General features: G+C 42.8%; 1 protein-coding gene across 1 annotated transcript in view; it reads left to right on the forward strand.

Moving 5' to 3' along the window:
- LOC141271417 (uncharacterized) overlaps positions 1 to 23,677 on the forward strand; it is an 89,997-nt gene that overhangs the window by 11,282 nt on the left and 55,038 nt on the right. The window contains exons 2-11 of the mRNA XM_073681500.1: positions 1,828 to 1,977; positions 2,107 to 2,286; positions 2,371 to 2,494; positions 2,580 to 2,677; positions 9,857 to 10,012; positions 10,142 to 10,330; positions 10,414 to 10,537; positions 10,621 to 10,718; positions 10,917 to 11,007; positions 16,291 to 17,533. Coding sequence (XP_073537601.1) covers positions 1,900 to 1,977; positions 2,107 to 2,286; positions 2,371 to 2,494; positions 2,580 to 2,677; positions 9,857 to 10,012; positions 10,142 to 10,330; positions 10,414 to 10,537; positions 10,621 to 10,718; positions 10,917 to 11,007; positions 16,291 to 17,533 — 2,381 coding nt within the window. The 5' untranslated portion in view covers positions 1,828 to 1,899. The remainder of the gene's footprint in view (positions 1 to 1,827; positions 1,978 to 2,106; positions 2,287 to 2,370; positions 2,495 to 2,579; positions 2,678 to 9,856; positions 10,013 to 10,141; positions 10,331 to 10,413; positions 10,538 to 10,620; positions 10,719 to 10,916; positions 11,008 to 16,290; positions 17,534 to 23,677) is intronic.

Here is a 23,677-nt window from a genome sequence, read left to right on the forward strand (position 1 = left end):
AAACAATAGAAAGTTGGAAGGTATGCAATCATTCGGCTGATGACTCTCTTGACTCCCCCATACACACAAACATTCATACAGGTGGTGATGTAGTCAGTGGCAGACTCTGACCAGATATGTTTATAGAGCCAGAGTAGAAGATGAAGATGTCGTCCTCATCATGAAGTAGTTATTTCTTATGTCATGTGTAATGAATATCTCCCGCAGTATTGCTAATGCCGATTGCAGTGTCGGAAAGTGAGGCGAAAATTAGTGTTATGGAAGATGAGTCTATCAGAAACGTATTCAGCTGCAGACTCCGAGGAAGAAACTGCTTGTTGTGTGAGATCTAAAATATATAGGATTTATTAGTGGATGTAAAGGAAAAAACTGATTACTGTACAATAAGAAAAATAGTAATAGTCACATTAATGATCCACCACAACTCCTGTGCCACCATTCCTTGGGTTCCCGGCCAGTCTCTGTATTTTCTGGTCAGTCTTAACAAACGCGATCTCTACAGCTAATCAGTGACTGATCCAGTAACCAACACAGCAAGTGATTGGGGGCATGGAGGAGACGTCTTAGCCAGCAATTCAACTTATGTTCCATGTTATGGATTGTGTTCCGGATCAGATAAATCACAATCATTGAAGCCTCCTCCTCTGTGTAGATTAATTAGCGAGTAGCTAACAGTTTCTGGAAGAGCAAACTGTTACTCTGTACATCCTCATTAGCAAATAGGTTCGACATCAAAGGTGAAGATAATTGTCCAAGAGGCAGACTGGATGTCTCTAGCATCACATGGCACAATGGAAATGCAATATTACGATGTCTTATCAATAGTAATCTTATATCAACACCATCCATGGAATTATCTGTAATGGGACATAATTGCTTCTGTGAGTTCAAGCACCAGGATTTCCATCCTCGAGAAACCACATAAATATAATATCAATTCTTTGCACTATTTTTCTGTGCATACAATTGAGGAGAGACCACATGACAAGATCCAGGAGAGACAACATGAGTTGTAGATCTGTCCTAATTTCTGCGGTGATCTCTTTCGCCAGCGGGTTCAATCCATAAGACATTTCTGTATTTAACCCATTTATTTTTGTACTGTTTTTACTTTGTGTGTTAAGGTACCGTCACACTTAGCGACGCTACAGCGATCCCGACAACGATATTACCTAGCAGGGATCGTTGCTGCGTTGCTGTGTGGTCGCTGGTGAGATGTCAAACAGTCAGCTCTTCCCAACGACGTAACGATACGGCGACCCGTAGCGACCTGTATAACGATGCAACGCAAATGCACGTCTATGTGTCTCCGTTCTGAGTCGCCAAAGAGGTCATTGGTAAGGTGTCAAACACACCGATGCATGCTACCCAGCGGGACCTCAACGATCAAAAAATGGTCCAGGCCATTTCGACACGACCAGCGATCTCACAGCAGGGGCCTGGACGCTGCTACGTGTCAAACGTAGCGAGATCGCTGCTGAGGTCGCTGTTGCGTCACAAAACTTGTGACTCAGCAGCGATCTCGCTAGCGATCTCGCTTAGTGTGACGGGGGCTATAGCATTTCATGGTTCTATTTGTATCTCATTGTCAGCCTACTGTGATAATTAAATAGATGAGAGAGTGTGAGAAGAGTCCCCCTTTATAGTCGCATCCGAATCACAAGTGCAGCAAGTTAGTGATGTTTATGACTATCCAGTTTATGTGATCTGTGAATAGAAAATCTACGCATTCTCTCTCCTCATATGTTTCCACTTATCATCTCCAGTAATTGTATTATTATGGGGAATATTTAAAATGTTACATCGGCTCATCTTCTCCCCATTCAGATCTTTACAATATCTGATCCTCTCAGTGGAGATCTTCTATATCGGAGAATTTTCCAGATTTCCCCATCAAGGATGGATATGGACAAGGACAAGATATCAGAGAGGATATTACACCTCACCCTAGAGATCCTCTTCCGGCTTACTGGAGAGGTGAGAGATTCTGATGACATCACATTACATCATTCTTATCTATGGGAATAACAGATGGAGAGAACTGGAGAGGTGAGGACTCTGGAAATGTCTGTAGTGAGATTTATTAATGTGTCTCTCCATAACCAGGATTACACAGTAGTGAAGAAGACCTCTAGTGAGCCCTGTCAGGCCCCTGTGTCTGAGGGATGGGGAAAACCCCTGAGCCCAATCACCGGGCCTCCACCTCACCCCCTGATACATGAGGACATCAATGACCAGAAGATCCTAGAACTCACCTACAAGATGATTGAGCTGCTGACTGGAGAGGTGACACTGCTGGGAATGCTGGGACATTATACAGTAACACTATGAAGGGATCATGGGGGATGACTCAATCATTGTATGTGACAGATTCCTATAAGGTGTCAGGATGTCACCGTCTATTTCTCCATGGAGGAGTGGGAATATTTAGAAGAACACAAAGATCTGTACAAGGACGTCTTGATGGAGGTTCCCCAGCCCCTCACATCACCAGGTAATAGACAGGACTAAATATACACACGATCTATAATTATCTGTATGTAAAGAATTAATTCAGTCCCTGTATGTGTTTCCTCCAGATCTATTCAGTAAGAGGACAACACCAGAGAGATGTCCCCGTCCTCTTCTTCCTCAGGACTGTAAACAAGAAAATCCCAATGTTCTTCAGGATCATCAGGTAGATGTAGAGAAGGTGTCATGAGATCTCCCCTATGATGTGTAGATGGCTGTGAAAGTCTTGTGCTCAGTCTTGTTTTATCTACCAATATTATATGCTTTATTCTCGTACAATGAAAATGAGGAAGCTGATTCATGAAGACTTCCATTGCGCTTGCTAATCTTATTCAAAGGTCTCGGTTGAGAACAGTACACCTAATTCATTAAGTGGCGCACGCCACCCCCAGAAATGCAGTTTAGTCAGGGACTGAAGTACATTTCTGAAGTAAATTTAGCCACTAAAGGGACATAACTTACCATAATTTTGATGAATGGGTGCAGTGACGTCCTACCCCTCCTATGATGTGTCTCTATTGGCATGACTTGTCAGGACTGGAGTGTAAACGCCAAATGTCACAATATTCTTTCGAGTTGCGCAAAAATATTGTGGCTTATTAAGGTTCTGCAACAGCTGCGATTGGTACCAGTACAGATCATAGGTGTTTAATCCCTTACTTGCCGCCATCAGTAGTGACAGCATTACCTAGAGCAGAGGTCCCCAACCGCCGGTCCGCGGACCAGGACCGGGCCGTTGGGGTTTTTCAGCCGGTCCGCGGGGAGAGGGGGCCCCTCCAGCCTCCAGCAGGGCCGCCATCAGGGCATGACTGCCCTGACTCCAGTATGGGGCCCGGCCGGTAGGAGCCCCCTCGGAGCCCCCCTCTTGTGCGTCTCTCTCCTCATGGGGCCCCCGGCCGCATGCTAAGCGCCGGGTCCGGGACATCTTAGCGCTGCGCTGCTGCGGCAGCACCTTCATGATTCCCCTGACTTCCGGTCATGTGACGGCGCCGTCACATGGCCGGAAGTCAGGAGAACCTGGTGTCAGCGATTTGGACGAGCGCCAGGATTCTGCAGGGATCGCATGGGGGTAAGTATAACAAGTTTTATTTTTTTTTAAATACAATTAACTAGGAGTGGGGGGAATGGGAGATGCACATGGGGGGAGGGGAGAGATGAGAGATGCACATGGGGGAGGGGAGAGATGAGAGATCCACATGGGGGAGGGGAGAGATGAGAGATCCACATGGGGGGAGGGGAGAGATGAGAGATGCACATGGGGGGAGGGGAGAGATGAGAGATGCACATGGGAGGGAGGGGAGAGATGAGAGATGCACATGGGAGGGAGGGGAGAGATGAGAGATGCACGGGGGGGTGAGAGATGCACGGGGGGGTGAGAGATGCACGGTGGGGTGAGAGATGCACGGGGGGGTGAGAGATGCACGGGGGGGATGAGAGATGCACGGGGGGGATGAGAGATGCACGGGGGGTGGATGAGAGATGCACGGGGGGTGGATGAGAGATGCACGGGGGGTGGATGAGAGATGCACGGGGGGTGGATGAGAGATGCACGGGGGGGATGAGAGATGCACGGGGGGTGGATGAGAGATGCACGGAGGGGGATGAGAGATGCACGGGGGTGAGCTGCACATGGGGGGGTGAGAGATGCACATGGGGGGGTTATGTTTACATAACTTTGTTGCCTTATGAAGGGCGGGGGGGGCCCCCAAAAATTTCTTGCACAGGGGCCCACTACAGTCTATGTCCGCCCCTGGGATGAAGTAAATGCAGCTGAACAGCAGCTGTCAGGACAGCTGCCCTGTCCTGCTGCAGGGCGTGATGGGGCCTCAGTGATGCGGCTCCTGGCACAGCACATTATGTGGGGCTCCTGGCATAGCTCCTGGCGGGGACCTGGTCTACACTATATGATAAGTATGCACTAAACTCCAAATCCCTCCATTACCCCGCCCCCATATGACCAAAGCCCCGCCCACCCCACCCCCTCCTTGCTGGGCCATGGAAAAATGATCTTGCTTCAAGCCGGTCCCTGGTGCAAAAAAGGTTGGGGACCACTGACCTAGAGGATTATTTTTGGGATGGGGCTCCCTCTTTAACCTCATAAGCAACCCATATTTGTGCATAGCCGATGGCTGCCATGATGACCCCACGCCAAGTAATGCCATAAGGCAGAACTAGCACGCCTCCTGTCAGCATAAGGGTAGGTACACACAAGCATATATTTGATAAAGCAGTGCAGGTGAGAGATCTTTTTTTTTTTTAATATTGAACTGGATCTGAGTGTGAAAATTATTGTTGCATGCACTACTAGTCTCTTCAGTGTTGGATGAGACTCTCCCATTCCAGTCTATGGGTGTGCAAAAAAAAAAAAAAATTGGATGCCGTAATGAGCCACCATATAGTATTCGATTGGATGGATACATCCTTTAACATAAGAATTTGTATTTTGTATGGTCCATCTGTAATCACTGCTGCTGTATTAAAATAAGTTTCACACAGATCAGAAGTGAGAAAAAAATTGTCAGAAATCTCGGGATGATTTTTTAATAGGCTTGTGTGAACCCAGCCTAAGACTAACAGGTGTAACAAGGGCATTATACAATCATTACAGGTTATTAAACCATCAATCGGACAAGTCAAAGCTGAAGTCCCAGACTAGGACTAAGTAATAAAAAAAAAAAAAAAAAAGTCAAATACATTTTGTAGATATATATATATATATATATATATATATATATATATATATATATATATATATATATATATATATATATATATATATATACACATATATATATATATATATATATGTATATATATATATATGTGTGTGTATATATACAGTACAGACTACGCGGCTCCGCTCAGTACACCTCGTACACACGATCATGTGATCAAATTTTCCGCTGCATCTGGCAGGTCCAGCAAAGTGTATGAGAAACCAGAATTCTCTGTTCACACATGTTGCTTTTTTTTCTGCATATTTTCTGCCTTGCTTGCATATTTGGAAAATAGAACATCTCACTTCTTTCAGCGTTTCTGAAGCAGAAAACCCACCTGCGTTTTTGCTGTGTATTTGCTGCGTTTTTTTCACCCAATGGGTGGTCAAAAATACTCAGCAAACAGGGCTGTGGAGTCATGGAGTTAGTCTGTGTCCATTTTGGTGGAGTCAGAGTCGGTATAAAATGTAGCGACTCCGACTCCTAAAATATATAATAAATTGGGTACAGTAGTTCAATGCAGTTTGTGGGGAATATTTTTTTCATAAGAATTTGTGAAAGTTATGAAATGTCCTATAAATGTCTGTCCTATTCTTGATCTAAGGGTCTAGACTTTTAGCTGAGATTAATTTGTGCTACAGTAAATTTGTCACTTAACCCCTTTAAAGCCCAAGACGTACTAATACGTATCTGTGCCCTGAGCTTTAAGAGCCTGATATGTATTAGTACGTCTTTGCGATCGCGCCCGCACACAACGCAGTGCATGACCAAAGTATCTTCTGCATCTGGTCAATGCAGTGCATGACCAAAGTATCTTCAGCATCTGCAGCGCTGACAGCCTGTATAGCACAGGGATGGTGCTCCATCCCTGTGCTATACAGACAATCAGAATAAAAAAAGTGAAAGTCCCATAGTGGGACAAAGAATAAAAGTAAAAAAAAGTGTCAAAGTGAAAAAAAAAATGAAAAAAATAATTCACCAAAAATAAAAATATAATGTACCCATCAATAAATATTATTCTGAAAAAAAAAACAACAACAATAAAACTACACATATTTGGTATTGCCGCGTCTGGAACGACCTGACCTATAAAACTGTCCCACTAGTTAACCCCTTTAGTGAACATTGTAAAAAAAAAATAAGAATTAACGAAGCAAAAAACAATGAATTACCATCATACCGACAAACAAAAAATGCAATAACACGCGATCAAAAAGACGAATATACGGTAAATAAAAATGGTACCGCTGAAAACATCATCTTGTCCCACAAAAAAAAAGCCGCCATACAGCTCCAAAAATAAAAAAAGTTATAGCTCTCAGAATAAAGAGATGCAAAAAAATAATTTTTTCTATAAAATAGCTTTTATTGTGTAAAAGTGGCAAAACATAGGAAAACTATATAAATGTGGTACCGCTGTCAACCTACTGACCATAAGAATAAAGCTACCTTATCAATTTTACCACACGCGGAACAGCATAAAATTTTTAAAAAAAAATCAATTCCTGAATTGTTGTTTTTTGTTTATTCTGCCTCCCAAAAATCGGAAAAGAAAGTGATCAAAAAATGTCACGTGCCTGAAAATTGCACCAATAAAAACATCAACTCATCCCGCAAAAAACAAGCCATCACATGACTCTGTCGGCCAAAATATGGAAAAATTATAGCTCTCAAAATATGGCAATGCAAAGGATAGATTTTACAAAAAAATGCGTCTTTTAGTGTGTGACGGCTGTCAATCATAAAAACCCGATATGAATCTGGTATCACTGTAATCGCACCGACCCGAAGAATAAAGTCATCTAATCACTTATACCGCACGAGGAACGGCGTAAAAAATAAACTCTCGGGTTAGGGTTGTGCTAGGGTTAGGGTTGGGCTAGGGTTAGGGTTGGGCTGGGGTTGGGGTTAGGGTTGGGATTTCTTTCAAAAGTAAAAAAAAAAGATGACGATATGGCGACTAGTTTTGAGCGCAAGTGCTCGCTACTTGAGTTTGCATCGGGTGCTCGGTTATGCACTGAGTATTGCGGGTGCTTAAGTGACATGCTCGAGTCTCCGCCCCATATACTTCGCGTCCAAAAAAAACCTCGCGGGGATTGCCTGCCATGCATGTGTTTATTTTGGGTGTATAATAACCGTGAAACATGCGAGCGGGGACTCGAGCATGTCACTCGAGCACCCGCGATACGTGGTGTATACCTGAGTACCCGATGCAAACTCAAGTAGCGAGCACTTGAGCTCAAGACTAATGACAATTTATTCAATATTTAATGTTATCAAATTCTGTGTCATACCTCTCGGTTCAAAATGTTCACTATAACCCTTGATAAAATCCTTGAGGGGTGTAGTTTCCAAAATGGGGTCACTTGTGAGGGGTTTTCCACTATTTAGGCACATCAGGGGCTCTCCAAACGCGACATGGCGTCCGCTCTCGATTCCAGCCAATTTTGCATTCAAAAAGTCACACAGTGCTTCTTCCCTTCTGAACTCTGCCGTGCGCCCAAACACTGTATTTTCCCCACATATGGGGTATTGGCGTACTCAGGAGAAATTGCACAAAAGGGGGGGCTGAAAAACATTTTTTGTGGGAAAAATGTGAAAATTTTATTTTTACGGCTGAATGTTATAAACTTCTGTGAAGCAACTGGGGGTTCAAGGTGCTCACCACACATCTAGATAAGTTCCCTAAGGGGTCTAGTTTTCAAAATGGTGTCACTTGTGGGGGGTTTCCACTGTTTAGGCTCATCAGGGGCTTTCCAAACGCAACATGGCGTCCGCTAATTATTCAAGCAAATTTTACAATCAAAAAGTCAAATGGCGCTCCTTCCCTTCTGAACTGTGCCATCCTCCCAAACAGTGTTTTTCCCCCACATATGGGGTATCTGCTTGCTCAGAGGAAATTGCACAACAAATTTTGGGGTCCATTTTTTCCTGTTACCCCTGCGAAAATAAAAAAAAAAATGGGTCTAAAGTAACATTTTTGTGAAAAAAGTTAAATGTTCATTGTTTTCTTCCACATTCCAAAAACTCCCGTGAAACACCTGAAGGGTTAATAAACTTCTTGAATGTGGTTTTGAGCACCTTGAGGGGTGCAGTTTTTAGAATGGTGTCACTTTTGGGTATTTTCTGTCATAAAGACCCCTCAAAGTGACTTCAAATCTGATGTGGTCCCTAAAAAAATGGTTTTGTAAACTTAGTGGGAAAAATGAGAAATCGCTAGTCAACTTTTAACCCTTATAGCTCCCTAATAAATAAAAAAAAAATTTTGGTTGCAAAATTTTGCTGATGTAAAGTAGACATGTGGGAAATGTTATTTATTAGCTATTTTGTTTGACATATCTCTCTGATTTAAGGGTATGAAAATTCAAATTTTGAAAATTACAAAATTTTTGCCAAACTTCCGTTTTTTCCCCAAATAAACTCAAGTGACATTGAAGAAATGTTACCACAATCATGAAGTACAATATGTCACGAAAAAACATTCTCAAAATCAGGGGGAATCCGTTGAAGCGTTCCAGAGTAATTACCTCACAAAGTGACAGTGGTCAGAATTGTAAAAATTGGGCTCGTCATTAACGTGCAAACCACCTTGGGTTGTAAAGGGGTTAAACATGAGCCATGTATGAGGGAGTCGGAGTCTGTGTCATGGAAATTGAGGAGTCAGAGTTGGAGTCGGACTCCACAGAACACAGATCATAATTTGCCTTGTTTTTTTATCGGCACCTAAGTTACACCCACACTCCTCTCCTTGATGACTCATAACAGGGCTGGTCATGGGATGGTGCTTCAGTTTCAGAAAATTATGAGATTCCCAACATTCAAGATGTATTCACTTCTAACACTCACAGGTGTTCAATATTGACATCATATTTCTTATCGTGATTTTACCTTTTTATAAATAGCTGACGACAGCCATGGCATGTTTTCTATCTGGACACTATTAATTTGGGGCTGATTGGCATGTGTTACAGTTATGAAAAAAATATGCATATTCTTCCCCTATTACTTCTGTATGTCCCATCAATATCGGATCGATCCAAACCCCAATAGTTATAACTTTCCACCTGTGCCCAAGTGTTCAGTTGCAGGATGTCCAGTTTTCTCTGAAGAGAACAAGAGTTACCTCCTAAAGGTGATCGATTTTTGCTTCCCTTACTCTTGAATCTACAAATCTCAGTCTTTCTGACTTTTTCCCTTATTCTTCCTGTTTTAATTACCTGTCCACGGTAGGGAGTCTGGGCTTCAAAAGTAGTTTTAACTAGTTTTGTCACTTCTTAGCTATCATTCATTTCCTTTACCCCATATATCAACTGTGTAATTCTACTTCAAGGAGGATTCTAGATTTTAAGCTTTCTCCTTCTGGAGTATCTGTGTGAGGGGAAAGGGGGGAGTGAAAGCCCCCTCCCTGGAGATGCCTTATGGATTTAATTATATCTATGACACTATGTATGGCATATCAGGGGTGTGTAACTGTAATGTGAAGTTGTAATATAAATCACTGAAGATATGTTCAGACAAAATAATAGAATGTGTAGATGTTGTATCTCATCACAATTTTCATCTTATTATCTCCAGTAATTGTGTTATTACACTGGAATCTTTATGTTGTTACACTTCTTCCCATTCAGGTACCTACAATATTGGATCTTTTCAGTAGAGATTTTCTATATAAGAGAATTTTCCTGATTGACCCATCAAGGATGAATAAGAACAAGGATGAGGAGAGGATGGCCGAGAAGATATTACACCTCACCCTAGAGATCCTCTTTCGGCTTACTGGAAAGGTGAAATATTCTGATGACGTCACATTACATCATTCTTATCTATGGGAATAACAGATGGACAAAACTAGAGAGGTGAGGACTCTGGAAATGTCTATAGTGAGATTTATTAATGTGTCTCTCCATAACCAGGATTACACAGTAGTGAAGAAGACCTCTAGTGACTCTAGTGAACTCTGTCAGGCCCCTGTGTCTGAGGAATGGAGAAGACTCCTGAGCCCAATCACGAGGCCTCCACCTCACCCCCTGATACATGAGGACATCAATGACCAGAAGATCCTAGAACTCACTTACAAGATGATTGAGCTGCTGACTGGAGAGGTGACACTGCTGGGAATGCTGGGACATTATGCAGTAATACTATGAAGGGATCAGGTTGATACCGATATCATTGTATGTGTCAGGTTCCTATAAGGTGTCAGGATGTCACCGTCTATTTCTCCATGGAGGAGTGGGAGTATTTAGAAGGACACAAATATCTGTACAAGGACGTCATGATGGAGGTTCCCCAGCCCCTCACATCACCAGGTAATAGATCGTACTAAATACACATGGCCTATAATTATCTGTATGTAAAGAATGAATTCAGTCCCTGTATGTGTTTTCTCCAGTTCTATCCAGTAAGAGGACAACACCAGAGAGATGTCCCCATCCTCTTCTCCCACAGGACTGTAAAGAAGAAAATCCCAGTGTTCTTCAGGATCATCAGGTAGATGGAGAGAAGGTGTCATGAGATCTCCCCTATGATGTGTAGACAACTGTGAAGGTCTTGTGTTCAGTCTTGTTTTATCCACCAGTATTATAGGTTTTAAACTTGTGTAATGAGAACGGTGGAGATGACAGGATTAGAGCTGATCACAGATGTGACTTCTCCATCTGTCTGTGACTTTTACAATATTTATTTCAGGGTGAAGATCTGACCCACATTAATACTACAGAGACATATGTGAGGGGTGATGAACGGTGTAAAGAGGAGATGGCTACAGATAATCGTTCAGGTGCGTGGTAACCACTAATTGCAGAGAAGTCACAGATCCTTCTCATTCACCAGATTCTACAATTTTATGCTATTGTCTCTCAATTTTTTAGTTGTATATTTTCTTTTGTTCAGCCAACTTACAAATTAAATTTGGATATAATTATGATACTATTGCTATCCGCCACAATGCAGATTTTTTGTAAATCACTTCCGCATGGATTCAGCAAAATTGCTGCTGCTGGCCACAATTTTTCTAAACCATAAAAGGCCATCAAATGTTGAACAACCAAAAAACTTTTATTCACCCATCTTGCCCCTCCACTACTCTCCTCCACCCATTCGATCCTAGTCACATTTTCTTTGGATCGGCATCGACAGCACTGAAATCTCCAGGGTCTTGGTCGCTAGGCCAAGGCTTCCAGATTTGCTAGGCCCAGGTTGGTTCTGTGAATACGCGCAAAGGTCGCAGCCAATGGCATCACGGCATGCACTGTGAACTTTATGGGCACAGAAACCGGAGAGGTGAGCAGAGTATAAAGATTTTTATTAATTTGTACATATTACGGTTATTCTGCTCTAGGGGCTGGAGGGACCCCTGAATATGCTGTAATAAATGAGTTTAAATTCATACAAAACAAATTTCCCCGGAAAGAACAGGAGAATTAAAATTTTGTTCGTACATCTTTGCTGATCCCACATGTTGCGGAGTTTCAGTATTGACATGATATATTTCTATGTGAACGAGACTTATTTGTTCATCATCTGCTGATCTAATTTTGGAGTTTAGGAAGCATTAACTCCCATTAGTCACATATACATAACATAAGATGCAATCCCCAAATAAAATATACTCTATTAATATTAAAAAAAGTAACAAAAACATATCACAGACGTGGTAGGTGGCCTAAGGGCCACAACCAATGTCCACTACTTTGTATAGAGCAATAAATAAGAGGGGATAAGGGGAGGGAGTAGCACTTTCCTTAACCAATGTACCCTATAAATTACCCTACTTAACCGCAGAGGTTGGCACCTTAAAATGGCGTGCAAGATTGGTGCCCCCACTCAGCATTTTCTTTCCCTAGGATGCCCGAGAAGCCCTATACCATAGTGTCAACTCCTTAATACAAAGATTCCCCTAAAGGGGAACACAGAAATCGTATCCATACAAAAAATGCGAGTGGTGCGGCAATCATGGCGAAATTTGGGATAAACCACCGGTAATGTATACAATTCCAAGAAACGCCCTCACCTGCTTCTTGGAGAGCAGTTGCTACCTCTTCTGGATTGCTTCAACCTTGTTTACTTGTGGCTTGATTTCAGCTCTCCCGACGATGTAGCCTAAGTACTTGGCCTCTTCTTTTGCGATGGCGCATTTTTTCGGGAAGAGAGGCTGCGGCATACTTCTTATGAGGAGCTAGGATCCGATCCATGGCCCTCTGGTCGGAGGCTGGGCCCCTTGCAGTCCGAATGGCATTCTGGTGTATTGAAAGAAACCATCAGGTGTCGGGAAGGCAGTCTTTTCCTTTCCACTGTGAGCCTTGGGGATCTGCCAGTAGCCCTTCGTCAGGTTGAGGGTGGTAATGTATCTCGCAGGGCCAAGCCTCTCAATGAGTTCATCGGCACGGGGCATCGGGTATGCGTCAAACTTGCACACTTCATTCAGCCTGCAGTAGTCGTTACAAAACAGGCCACTCACCATCGGGCTTTGGTACGAGGACGATGGGACTCGACCATCTGTTTTTTGACTCCTCTATCACTCCGAGGTCTAGCATTCTATTCACCTCGGCTGAGATTACCTCACGGCGTATTTCGGGAATCCTATTTGGCATCTCTGTGTATACAGCGAACGCCCACAGATTTGACAGGGATCAACTGGTGGGGAAGTTTAGCACTGATCAGGGTCACCAGACTTCCCTAGTCCAACAGTGCAAGTACCATTACCCCATTAATTGACACCGCACACGCCTCTGGCCCTTCGACGGGTTGACAGTCCACACTACAGGCTGGATAGGCGTTATAGGAATAGCGCCGGCCTAGGCTGCAGTCCATTGGTTCAAGGGACATATGACACCAGGTGGCTATGTGTCCAGGATTGTGACATCGCCAACATACCACGTCTTTAACAACAGCCTTTAAGGGACGCTCAGAGGGATTGGCATGCACCCCATTTGTGGCTCTAGACCCATCCATGGTGAGCCCGTCCCCCTTTGCGTATTCCATTACGGGGAAGTGACGATGTCCAGTTTACCATGGGATTTCTCGACAAACTGGTACCTCTCTACTAGGCCAACCAGGTTGTCTGCATTCTGAGGGTTTCGCTGGGCAACCCAGGTCTGTACTGCCCTGAAAAGGGAGTGGATTAATCTGTCCATCACCACACACTCGATCATTTATTCAGGAGTGGATAACTGCAACCACTTCTGGACTAGATGCAGCAAGTTAAACATCTGCAAGCGAGGGGGTTTGTCACCAGCATACGCCCATTGGTTGACCCGTTGAGCTCTAACAGACATAGTCACTCCTGAGCGTGCCAATATCTCAGTCTTTAATTTGGCATATGCCTGTGCATCTTGTAGGACCAGGTCATAATAAGCCTTTTGGGGTTCACCCGTTAAATAGGGGGCCAGCACCTCCGCGCACTGTTCTGGCAGCAGCTCCTCCCCCTCTGCTACTCTTTCGAACACAGTCAAAAATGCCTCAACATCATCACCTGGGGTCATCTTTTGCATAGCTCGCCTTATCATCTTCCGGACGTATGAGACTTCACCTGGACTTGGAGGAGGGGTGGTTTCTCTGATGCAGGCCTCCCCTGACAGGAGTTCCAGCTGCCATTTCTGCTGTTGGATCTGCTGCATCAGGAGTTTGTCTCCTGCTGTACCTGCTGCAGGTTGTCACAGGTGTGTCAGAAGTGACAGTCGCCCTGCAGTTGGTTGCAGGAGATCTCTACATTTGGCATTGCAGACATCTTCTTAGAGGCTGTCTCTAGGACCCAGCGGCTACCTTCCTCTGGCTAATTAACACCCTGGCCTGGGTGTATAAATACATGCTGTATATCAGAGGGAGGTGCCGGTGATATTCATTACTCCTTGTTTAGGCTTTAGCAAGAGCAGTACTTCTTCCTCTCTGGAGCTTGAGGACGTGTGCGCATTTGTCTGGAGTCTTTTAAAGCTAAGCAATATCCCCCTGTTTGTCCTCCCTTGTTGTCTTTAGTGTTCAGTGGGGATCGACTAGTGCTCATCTCCTCCCCTCCCTAGCCATATGCCAGGGAAAGACAGGGCGAGGCACGCGTGCGGGATTGGTGAAGAACCAATATAGGTTCGTTAGGGAAGACAGGGTGACTCTAGACCAGCTCAGGAGGTCTCCACTCCCCCCTTTCCCTAGAGTCTGGGCTCCTTTTCCCTCTTCCCTTTGTGTTGCACTAAGTCTTTCCCACACCTTGCGTGACACAGGTGCTGTTGCTTCAGGTACTGCTTGTGCTGCTGCTGGCTCAGGTAGAGGTGCTTGATCAGCTCCTCCGTTTTGTCTGACCGCAGTTCCATCCCTATAGCCGCCTTCACCCAGGACATGCAGCAGTAACACTTGCTTTCTGGGGATGTTGCCCACATTCTCCACCAACTGTGGTAGGTTGACTCACTCAACTGCTCTCAGAGGTAGACACAGGAACTCTTGGGCTCAAAGTCCATGGCTGGTTTATTTTAATAAACCAGAAAACATAAACATGGCATTTCCAGGCAAATCAAAAGCTAAATGATAGCACAGTCCATATGCATGTGGGATTCGTCCGCTCAGATTGCAGTACACGTCAGGTCCTACTGAAGTTCCACAAAGGAGACTTCCTGGTCTCCAAACACATAACATGTAAAAAAAATTTCAGTAGCTGGAGATTTAACTTCTCCAGCCACACCCTTGAGGTGGAGATATGGTGAGTAGGCATCCTGCCCATCTCACACCTATTCACAAAAAAAACAACCCAAACATAGCTGATTAACGTTTTCAGCACCTAACATGCTGGTGAAAAGCTTCTGGATTTAACATCACGGAAGATAGCAACGTTCCTGACACATATGTCCCCTCCCATACATTGCCAGTGACCCTGTCACAGTAGCAATATGATTATTCCGTCCTAGGTGCATTACTCTGCATTTATCAACATTAAACCTAATTTGCCACGTGTTTGCCCATTCAAACTTTTTGTATTTTTTGTTTTGTTGTTTTCTAGCTTTTATTGTGAAATAACAGATATCCGCTTCTTCAGTGACGTGATGTTGCTAGCCATCTGTTGCTTCAGGTAGATCCAAGCAACTGAAGAAGCAAAATCTTACTTTCACATTTTACTTATTGTACTTTTTTTTTTCTTCAATAATTCTGCACTTAGTCTTCTGATCTTATGATGTTCAGAAATCAGAGCCTGAAATAGCCTGACAGGAACAAGGCTGCGGTCTGGATAGAAATCAGATTACCAATGTCCAATAACTCTTTCAAGCAATATAATTGTGAACAGTTCAAAACCATTTTTTTGGGAAGTGAAGGCTTAAGAATATATTTTAATAATGCTTTCACATTTCTGACATAACAATTGTGTTATTAAGGTATTTCCTAATAATTAACACTATATTATGTCCCTCAGCATTGATGAGGAGGCTGGTATGTCACCTGTTTTACTGTCTATGAAAATGCTTTCAGTAGTACTTGGTGGATTAATCTATACTTCTGATTTTTTGGAATTTGGGGAGATGGAAGTGGGGGGTCTTTTGTAATGATAAGTGACAAGTTGCTGAACATTCCGCAAGTAATGCTTCCTTTAGTGTTTTATCACATTTTCTGACAAATCCCTTTTTTTGACTTTGAGAAAGTCTACAGATAGAAAAAGTGGTAACCCAGTCTTATACATTCTCCAAAGTCATGGCTTCTTCATCCATGACCATACTGCTCCTTCATTCTGCACAAAAGTGCATGCAGCTGCCAGAAATTGTACTAGACAGATACCACCTAATATTACGGACTAACAGGCCCCTTTATAAATCTCCCCCGAGTGTTTTACTACAAAATAGTGGTGGAGGAACACTGAAACATGAACTTATGAAAATGCTGGCCTTAACAAAGAGTCAAGCCTAACATCATTATCTACTGGTCCTTGCTCAGCAGCCTCCTTTAAGAACATGAACTCTTTTGTCACCACCATCTTAGTGAATAATTGCATTTTGCTACGTGACTTGTATTTTTAATAGACATGTTTTACTAAATAGTATACAAAAAAGATTATATTATTGGAAAAGTAATAAAGTTTTATTCTTCGTAGATAACTTTACTGGGCGATTAGAGGGACTTCTGGCATCTTCAGATTTGAAATCAGATGATCTTTTTGCCAAACAGGATGCATATGAAGAACATTGCATTATCCCAGTTATATCCGCAGCCCTACACAGCAAAGATCATTTTACTCCGTCCCTATCTTCTGATTTACCACAAATTATTAAGAAAACTCTAAGTCACAGAAAGTCAGATTTTGTTACAGATCAAAGAAGTCACTCTGGGGAAAAGCCATTTTCATGTTCTGAGTGTGGAAAATGTTTTAAGCAGAAATCATCTCTTGTTAGGCATGAGAGAATTCATACAGGGAAGAAGCGATATTCATGTTCAGAATGTGGGCAATATTGTTTAAGTAAATCACATCTTGTTATACATCAGAGAATTCACACAGGGGAAAACCCATATTTATGTTCAGAATGTGGGAAATGTTTTAAGAAGAAATCATGTCTTGTTAAACATCAGAGAAGTCACACAGGGGAGAAGCCATATTCATGTTCAGAATGTAAGAAATCTTTCAGCGGAAAAACATATCTTAAAATACACCAGAAAATTCACACAGGGGAGAAGCCATATTCATGTACAGAATGTGGGAAATGTTTTATAGAGAAATCAAGTCTTGTTGTACATCAGAGAATTCACACAGGGGAGAAGCCATTTGCATGTTCAGAATGTGGGAAATGTTTTACTCGGAAGTCAGAATTTGTTAGACATCAAAAAAGTCATACAGGGGAGAAGCCATTTTCATGTTCAGAGTGTGGGAAATATTTTTATGTAAAATCAAATCTTATTACACATGAGAGAACTCACACAGGGGAGAAGCCATATTCATGCCCAGAATGTGGGAAATGCTTTGCAATGAAAGCACATTGTGTTGGCCATCAGAGAACTCACACAGGGGAGAAAGCATGTGCATGTTCTGAATGTGGGAAATGTTTTAAGCAGAAATCATATCTTGTTATCCATCAGAGAATTCACACAGGGGAGAAACCATTTTCATGTTCAGAATGTGAGAAATCTTTCAGCGAAAAATCAAAGCTTAGTAGACACCAGAAAATTCACACAGGGGAGAAGCTACATTCATGTTCAGAATGTGGGAAATGTTTTACAGATAAAGCAAATCTTGTTACACATCAGATGATTCACACAGGGGAGAAGCCATTTACATGTTCAGAATGTGGCAAAGGCTTTACAAGGAAATCAAGATTTCATAGTCATCAAAACAGTCACATGTGGTAGAAGCCATATCCATAATCAGAATGTGGGAAATGTTTTGTCTTTAAAACAACTCATGTAAAACATCAACGAGCTCATACAGTAGAAAAGCCTTTTTGAATTTAAAAGTTTTTTTTTAAATAAAATTTCCTTCATCAGAAATTATGTATGTGTTTATACTCCATTTGTTATGCTTTCACCAAAATATATTGTGTTTTATTAACTTAGAGCGCTTAAGGGCATAATGCCTGGCCACAAGTGAAGAGTGCGGTAGCTCAGGGTCTCACGCTCAGAGGGGCCCACCCAGGGCTACGGTGCCCTTAACTGTTTCAGTCTGCATAGTGCACCAGTATATTTAAACCCCACGGTAGAAGTCTTCTGCACTTACCGCTCTCCATTCTGTAAACCGCAGGTCACTTTAAGTCTGTGGTCTATAGAATGGGAGAGGCAGCAATGCACGCGCAGGAAGCCTGAGTCTCAGCGTGGCAACATCATTGTGCCGTGCCAGGACTCTGACGTCCTGTGTGTGTGCATCAGCAATATAACAGCGTGTTGATCCGCCCAGAAAACTCGTCAGGATCCTGGATTAGGTGAGTGTATTATGTTTTTTATTTTGATTAAAACTTATGGGGGCATCATAAACAATGGGGGACCCTGAAACAGTGGGGCAGGGGCCTAATACATGATAGGGACTACTGTGGGAGCCTTTATACAGTGTGTGGGGCATTAAATAGTTTGGGGGCTAGTACTGTGACCATTTTACAGTTTGGGGGCTAATGTGGGGTTCAGTTTACAGTAGGAGCTAATGCAAGGGCCATTATACAGTTTGGGGGCAATTAGAGTTTGGGAGCTAATGTGGTGGCCATTACACAGTGTAGGAGCTAATGTGGTGGCCATTATACAATTTGGGGGCTATTATACAGCTTGCGGGCCATTATACAGTGTGGGAGCTAGTGCAGTGGCCATTATTCAATTTAGGAGCTAATGTATAGGCCACTATACAGTTTGGGGGCTAATGCAGGGGCCATTATACAGTTTGGGGACTAATGTGGGGACCAATATACAGTGTAAGTTCTATTGTGGGGTCCATTATGCAGTGAGGGCTTCTGTGGGGGTCATTAAAACTGTGTTTTGGTGAAGCAGTGGGGACATCATACTATGTATAGAGGAGCTGTGTGGGTATCATACTGTGTTTAGGGGAGCCCATCATACTGTATATTGTGGAGTTGTACAGTAGTGTTCAAAACAATAGCAGTCCAATATAACCAACCAGATGAATCACTGTGTTTGGTATAAATTATATTACCACATGTCAAACAATTTACCAGTTGGTGCAGTAGATTCTAAGAAAACCTACAGACTCCGCATCCATGATCTGCATGTTTTTAAGTCTGTTTTTGAGTAATTAATTGAAAGGAGGCTGTGTTCAAAATAATAGCAGTGTGGAGTTCAATTAATTAGTGAGGTCAATCATTCTGTGAAGAAACAGGTGTGAATCAGGTGGCCCTTATATAAGGGTGAAGCCAGTACATGTTGAACATGCATTTTTCTTGAAAGCCTGAGACATATGGGTCGTTCGATACAATGTTCAGAAGAACAGCATACTTAGATTTAAAAAAGTTGATTGGAGAGGGTAAAACTTATAAAGAAGTGCAGACAATGATAGGCTGTTCAGCTAAAATGATCTCCAATGCTTTAAAATGGAAAACAAAACCAGAGAGACGTGAAAGAAAGCTGACTACCATTTGAATGGATTGAAGAATAGCCAGAATGGCAAAGGCTCAGCCAATGATCAGCTCCAGGATGATCAAAGACAGTCTCAAGTTACCTGTGAGTACTGTGACAGTTAGGAGACGCCTATGTGAAGCTAATCTCTTAGCAAGAAGTCCCCGCAAAGTCCCACTGTTAAAAAAAGACATGTGCTGAAGCGGATACAATTTGCCAAAGGACACATCAACTGGCTTAAAGAGAAATGGAGAAACATTTTGGGCTGATGAAAGTAGAATTGTTCTTTTTGGGCTCATGGACCACAGACCGTTCGTCAGACGACCCTCAAACTCTACATTCAATCCAAAGTACTTGCACAGTATTTGTCATTGCTAGCCGAGCATTCTATCTCTGGGAGCCGCTGTCACAAGTGTGTCACAAGTGACAGTCGCCCTGCAGTTGGTTGCTGAAGATCTTTGTTTGGCATTACAGACACCTTCTTAGCTGTCTCACTCTAGGACCCAGCGTTTACCTCCCTCCAGCTAATTGACACCCAGGCCTGGGTGTTTAAATACTTGCTGTTTTCTAGAGAGAGGCGCAGGTGATATTCACATGACCCCTTGTGAAGGCTTGGAGTTGTTGTGGTATGCTTACTTCCTCTCTGGTGCTAAGAGACCGTGTGTGTAATCTCTCTGAAGTCGGCTCAAGCTAAGCTACTTCCCCTGTGTCTGTGTCCCCTTGCTGTCTTTACTTGTTAGTGGGGACTGACTAGTGCTCACCCCCCACCCTAGCCCAGGTTCCTTTTCGGCGATTGTTGAGCAACCTACAGTGGGTACGGAAAGTATTCAGACTCCTTTAAATTTTTCATTCTTTGTTTCATTGCAGCCATTTGGTAAATTCTAAAATGTTCATTTGTTTTCTCATTAAAGTACACTCTGCACCTCATCTTGACTGAAAAAAAAACAGAAATGTAGACATTTTTGCAAATTTAATAAAAAAAAAACAACTGAAATATCACATGGTCATAAGTATTCAGACCCTTTGCTCAGTATTGAGTAGAAGCACCCTTTTGAGCTAGTACAGCCATGGAGTCTTCTTGGGAATGATGCAACAAGTTTTTCACACCTGGATTTGGGGATCCTCTTCCATTCTTCCTTGCAGATCTCTTCCAGTTCCGTCAGGTTGGATGGTGAATGTTGGAAGACAGACATTTTCAGGTCTCTCCAGAAATGCTCAATTGGGTTTAGGTCAGGGGTCTGGCTGGGCCAGTCAAGAATGGTCACAGAGTTGTTCTGAAGCCACTCCTTTGTTATTTTAGCTGTCTTTCCCAAACACCAGGGAAAGACAGGGCAAGGTTCGCGTGCGTCAATTGGTGAAGAACCAATATAGGAACGTCAGTGGGGACACAGTGATATTAGATCAGCCTAGGAGGTCTTCACTCCCCCCTTTCCCTATAGTCTGGTCTCCTTTTCCCTCTTCCCTTTGTGTTGCACTAAGTCTTTCCCACACCTTGCGTGACATGGGTGCAGAAGATTAGAAAAATGTGTGTTTTATGCACAGTACTATCACAGACACTGGAGCATAATAGTAGAAAAGATTATTTTTACGCACATTACTCCCACAGACATGGTTGCAGATTAGATGATCCAGTGATCAGGCATTTATACAGTCCGGGTCATGTGGTTCGTCAGTCAATCACAGCCATGCCAATACTTGACTCCAGAAGTGCCCACAGCCTAAAACCTTGTTGATTGGCTGCGCTGCAGCCTTTCAACAAACTTTATTCGGCTTCCGAACAGTAAATCAGACTTCCGGAAATAAGTCCTTGTTCAGGGTTCGGTACCGTGAACTTTTCTGTTCTAGTTCACTCATCCCTTATCAGTATATGACAGTAAGAGAGGGAAATTAATTGAACTCTAGAGTCACTTATTGGATGCAATAATCCTTAAATATCTTTAACAAGCTTTTGCCATATGTGTTGAGGAAACTAAGTCAAACTAGACACTCCATTTGTAGACAGGGCTGTGGAGTCGGTAAGCCAAAGCTTTGACTCCGACTCCTCAATTTCCATGACACCGACTCCAACTTCGACTCCCTCATACATGGCTCATGTTTAAGTGATAAATTTACGGTAGGACACATTTTTCTCAGCTAAATGCCTAGACCCTTAGATCAGGAATAGGACAGACATTTATAGGACATTTCATAACTTTCCCAAATACTTATGAAAAAATATTCCTTACAAACTGCATTGAACTACTGTAACCAATTTATTACATATTTTAGGAGTCAGACGGTCCATTTTATACCGACTCCCACTCCGACTCCACCAAAATGGGCACAGACTCCGAAGCCCTGTTTGTAGACACATGTTTTGGAGTGTTTTACTTGTGATGAGCGAGTATGTTCTGTTAACCCTTTTGGCGAGCAAGCTCGGGTGAACACCAGGTATCTTCAGTGTGTTCGGTGTTATGTTTGAATCACTCCCGTGTGCATGATTTGCGACTGTTTGACATGTGAGGAATGCCAAACAGTCGCAAATCATGCACACGGGAGTGATTCAAAGATAACACCGAGCAGGCTGAAGATACTATGTGTTCGCCCCGAGCATGCTCGTAAATCTGGAGTAACGAGCATGCTCGCTCATCACTAGTGTTTACTCCTCATCAGTATAAAGCAGGATTCCTCAAGATTTCCCATCAGAAGAACAAAGGGTTCTTGACCAATCCCTGAAAGACAACCCATAGCATTATCACATCTCAAGCAAACTTTACAGTTTCCACAATGCAGTCAGGCAGGTAACTGTGACACTTGTCACTACTCACGGACAAGCTGTGAGATGGGAACTTCAAGGAGTCAAAGTTTAAAAACCAGGAGGCTATATCATAAACAGAAGGGTGAGGCAAAGGCGTAGTCAGGTCAAAGTCCGGGGTTAGAATTCTAAGTAACAAAATGAGCTTGTTTACTGAATCAGTCAACCACATCCCAAATAACAGTTTTCCCAGCAGACAGAGGCAAATCCATGATGAAATCCAAGGAAAGATGAGTCCACGGTCTTCCTGGAATTGGCAATGGAACCAATTTCCCAGCAGGCTGGTTATGGCATACTTTAGCGAGTGTGCACACTTTATAGGTGGATACAAACTCTTTAATATCATTAATCATACATGGTCACCAAAAAAGCCTAATTATAGCTTTTTGCGTAGCTGTGACCCCAGCATGACCATTCAAGAAGAAATCATGAAACTCCTGCAATAGAAGCAATCTTAGGTAGACAAATAAAATAATTTTGACCCTGAGTGGCCGAAGGAGCCAATGATTGGACTTTACAGATCTCCCCTTTCAATTCCAAGGATACCACAGAAACCACAATGCCCTTAGGGAGAATGAAGGTGTGACGATACAGCGCAAAATCTTAATTATGCCAGACATACTTTCTGTTGGCAAGAGCAGTATACCATTTATTTTGATTTTGATTTTTTAATCTGTGTTCTTCTTTAGTTGATTAACACAGACCAGTATTTGTATAACCTGAATGTCGAATTCTATTTGTTTGGAACCAATCACTATGCTAATGACAAATTGTACTAAAAGTCAGCAAGATGTGTATTTACAAGAGCCCCTGTGATACCAACTGTGAGGGAAATATTGAGAAATATTGAAAATATTCTTTCTCCCCCGGTCATAGATATTAAGAAATCTTTCTTCCAAGCCCCTCTTCACCCCTCTCTTATCCCCCATTTGTCATAGGAGAGCTGACAGTCTAGCATCTGTCTCTCTGCAAATTATTACCCACAGCCGAAGTATGCGAGCAACCAGGGATAATTTATCGCGAAAGTTAGTTATTTTAATAAAAACATGAAGGGTGGAGCCCGAGCCCACATGATGTCACCACAAGGGTGTGTGGGCAGGTCTCCCTTTAGGTATAAGAGAATCCACGGAGGATAGAGGAGCATTCTTGCCAGGGGTATATATTTACTATAGCAACGAATCCTGTTCAATAACAGTCAAATCTGAAGCGTCTCCCCTCCCCCTATGCTGAGTCATCCCTGCGAACTGTATAGAGTAAGTTTCTTCTTTAATCCTTATCATTTTGTGTAACTGCTTAGGTATTTTAATGTCTCCTTTGTAAAATCTTCGTATATATTTTTCCTAAACACTGCCTCCCTTTTGGATTACCTTTAAATATAAAATGTAATAGTTCTGTTTCTTTTGTCCTGTAATCGTTCCCTCCCCCAAAGCCATATATACACTACCAGAACGCAGGCGTCAGACCAAGCCTGTATTATATTTCAAATCTGGCCGGTGGTGGCAGAGAATAATAATAATTGGGCTATCGTGAAACGGATTCCAACACATATTCCATGTGTTGGAATCCAGAGGTGTGACGCCATACCCTCACTGGTCGCTTGCCGATACTTCCGTAGTGAGTAGTGGGGACTGGCCTTGTACCTTGA

The sequence above is a fragment of the Phyllobates terribilis genome, unplaced genomic scaffold (genome assembly GCF_046119375.1).
Source record: "Phyllobates terribilis strain yellow unplaced genomic scaffold, ASM4611937v1 Scaffold_5__5_contigs__length_657084704, whole genome shotgun sequence".
NCBI classification, from domain to species: Eukaryota; Metazoa; Chordata; class Amphibia; order Anura; family Dendrobatidae; genus Phyllobates; species Phyllobates terribilis.